We start from the raw sequence: 2,992 nt of genomic DNA, 5'->3' as shown, positions 1-2,992 counted from the left end.
TATTACTGACACTTACATAGCATGTCAAGGTTTCACTGGCACTTTATATTCATCATACTACTGTGAGGTAAGTGTTATTATTATCCCCCTTTTAAGGATGAGCAAACTGAGGCTTGGAGAATTTCATTTCCCCAGGATGTTATTGAGGAGTTTTTTGACTAGGTATGTTTTAGACTGCATAGCCTCTGTGTCCCACTTTTACCCTAAGATACTGGAATTTTCTTCTCAAAACATTTTCCTTCAACCAGTTTTTGAGGCTGCTGTAATAGCAATGTCTGCTATCTCCTTAAGAACTCCCCATCCAATACCTTTCTGTCACCTCTTTCTCATTACATGCATACCTCTTTTCCTCCTCCATGCTATGAAGATCCGAGCATAGCTCAGCAGTAGAATGACAACCAACACAATGCCCAGTGCCAGGACCCAATGCTTCTCCATTGTGGGCTTTTCAGGGACTAAAGGGAGAAAGGGTAAATGTAAGTAGGCATACATTCAATGAAAGAAAGGGGAAGGGAATGGAACTACACTTTGGAACTTACTTTCCTAAGGATGTGATGGCAATACCTGGAAGAAGCACTAACCTGGATACACAGCAGGGGTCTTCAACTCACTGTGTTCCACCACACAGGTATAACCCATCCCTGAGTCTTCTGGTGGGAGCTCTAAGGTAACTTGGAGGTAGAAGGTGGAATCTGCATTGGGCAGGGTGCCACTGGAAGTTTCCTTTCCCCAAATACCCAGCTTCCCATTCTTCTCCCAACGTAGCAGAATGGAGCGAGGGTAGAAGCCTGTGGCTGTGCAGGAGAGAATGATGTTGCCTTCTCGGTTGACACGGCGAGACACGGTCACCTCAGGGGGCACTGGGAGCAGAGACCAAGAAAGAAGACCTCATGTCACAACTCAATGAATATTTGGTGTTTCCATTGTCTCTACTTTCATTGCCATTTCCAGTCTCCTTACTGTAGTATCCCTATCCCGTTGAGCCCAATGGACCCATCAGGTCCTTGAGGTAGCATGATAGCTTATACCACTTTGTATCTCCTTGGACACCCAAAAGAGTGCTAGATTAACACTAGTTACAGAGTCAACATCTGGTGTTGACATTGATGTTGATGACCACATCACCAACAACTTTCTAAACCCTCTTCAAGTAGTCTGATCTGCTATAATGGATTAAGAACAGAATCTTCTTCAACAGGTCAATTTTCCATATGGTCCATGATTTCATCAGTGTGGGTCCTTCTAATGGCCAAGATTGCAGACAGTCTATGCTTACTAGGCTATCCTTCATGTGTTTCTTTCCCTGCCCTCCCAAACCCCAACAAAATAAAAATTAAACATTACCTGGTGGCCAACCTCCTAGTGATGATGTTCTAAATTTGGCTAGATTGCTCATTAGAGAGCAGACAGAAAGTCCATCATTCTTGGGGCTGTACATAAACTTTTTTCCATCTTGGTAGGACATGGCAGAGTATGTTTTCAGCTGTCATAGCCTTTGAGCTTGTAAGATCATCCCCATGCCTTGATGAGGCAGGTAGGAGCTTAACTTAAGCAAAAGAAATAAAGAAAGATGGAAGGAAAGACAGAAAAAAGAAGGAAGGAAAGAGAAAGAAAGGAGAAAAGAATAAAAAGTGGAGAGAGAAAAAAGAAAAACAAAAAGAGAAAAAGAAAAAAGGTGAGTAGGAAAGGACAAAGGATGGAAAATGAAAAAGAAAAGGAAAAGAAAGGAAATGAGAAAAGAAAGCAATAGAAAAGGAAGAAAGAAAAAGAACCTCAACCTTTCTCACACTTCTCTGATTTTCCCATTGCGAATTGGAGCTATGGTCAGAAGCCAAGGATCCTGCCTGTTTCTCTGGGGCTCCAGTTACTGGGCAGTATGATGGAGGTAACCTGGACCTCCTGGGAGGAGATGGGAAGAAGCAAACACTCACCGTCATCTCTTACATTTTTGTACCCAACGATTTTCCTCATCAAGTCAACACAATATTGATTCGTGTAGTGTTTCCTTAAATCAGTCCAGAAGAGACTCTCCAAAATGTGCTGGTATTTCTTGAATTCAGGCTTTAAGTATTTCCAGTGCCCAACTTCTTCATCTATCCTGTAAATTTCCTCTCCATCCCCAATTATATGGATGTGGCTCTTGACCTTGATGTTACTGTCAATTTCACAGTCTGCAAGCAGCTGTCCCATGTGGTTTCCTGTGGAGGGACATTGGGGTGGGTTCTTCTGGGACTGGTGAAGAGAAGGAGATCAGCAACTAGGATCAACTGCAGCCCATCTCTAAACTGTGGGCATAAACAAGGGCATAGAGCCCTCATCCTCTGAGTTCAGGTTTATTGATTAAGAAAGTTTGGAATGTAGTGAAAGTCCTTGTGCTGAAGGCAGAGCTGTCTTAGAAGGATTATAGGAAGAGGTGGTGAGCCAGATGTTGAACCAACTGGCTGAGGCCTAAGGCTCAGGGATGAATTCTTTAAAGCTCTAAAGGCTCAAAGTAAGGAGACCAGTGAGGAGTCTATTGTAGGTGAGAGGACCCAAACTAGCATTCATTTCAGTGGTATGATCTACTGGGGATGGATCTATTGGACTTGGAAGAGAAATAGACAAGGTATGATAAAAAGAGGGAGGGGGAGATGAGTGGGTTTGCTCACTGTTATGGTTAGTGTCATTCTTTGCGAAGTACTCCATTATCCAGGTGAAATGTTTCTCATGATCCAACAACAAATTATGCCTCTGGGTAATGTAATTGACTCCCAGAACTTCAGAGATCCAGGGTATCTTGATAATAATTTGCCGACGTACTTTGTTATAGGATCCCACTTCAACATCATCCATGAAGCTAATTCCAGTTAGTTCCAAGAGAGCATTTCTTGTGCCCACTGAAGTGAACTGACCCACATGCCTGTGGTGTGCTGAATTATAGGAAGGAAGGGAAGAAGAGAATATGGTGTTTCATGTTTGGGGTTACCAGAGGACCAGTGTTTCCTCTCATCCA

At 43.0% G+C, this 2,992-nt stretch overlaps 1 protein-coding gene across 1 annotated transcript in view; it reads right to left on the bottom strand.

Annotated features, from left to right (window-relative positions):
• Positions 1 to 315: 315 nt before the first annotated feature.
• LOC114042548 (zinc-alpha-2-glycoprotein-like) overlaps positions 316 to 2,992 on the bottom strand; it is a 4,449-nt gene continuing 1,772 nt past the window's right edge. The window contains exons 2-5 of the mRNA XM_027861235.1: positions 2,649 to 2,909; positions 1,932 to 2,198; positions 582 to 860; positions 316 to 455 (exon numbers count right to left, since the gene is read on the bottom strand). Of these exons, the coding sequence (XP_027717036.1) occupies positions 316 to 455; positions 582 to 860; positions 1,932 to 2,198; positions 2,649 to 2,909 (947 nt within the window). The remainder of the gene's footprint in view (positions 456 to 581; positions 861 to 1,931; positions 2,199 to 2,648; positions 2,910 to 2,992) is intronic.

The sequence above is a fragment of the Vombatus ursinus genome, unplaced genomic scaffold, assembly GCF_900497805.2.
Source record: "Vombatus ursinus unplaced genomic scaffold, bare-nosed wombat genome assembly UNPS02014598.1, whole genome shotgun sequence".
NCBI lineage: Eukaryota > Metazoa > Chordata > Mammalia > Diprotodontia > Vombatidae > Vombatus > Vombatus ursinus.
Note: the sequence above shows the minus strand (reverse complement) of the source record. Positions and strands in the feature narration are given on the sequence as shown.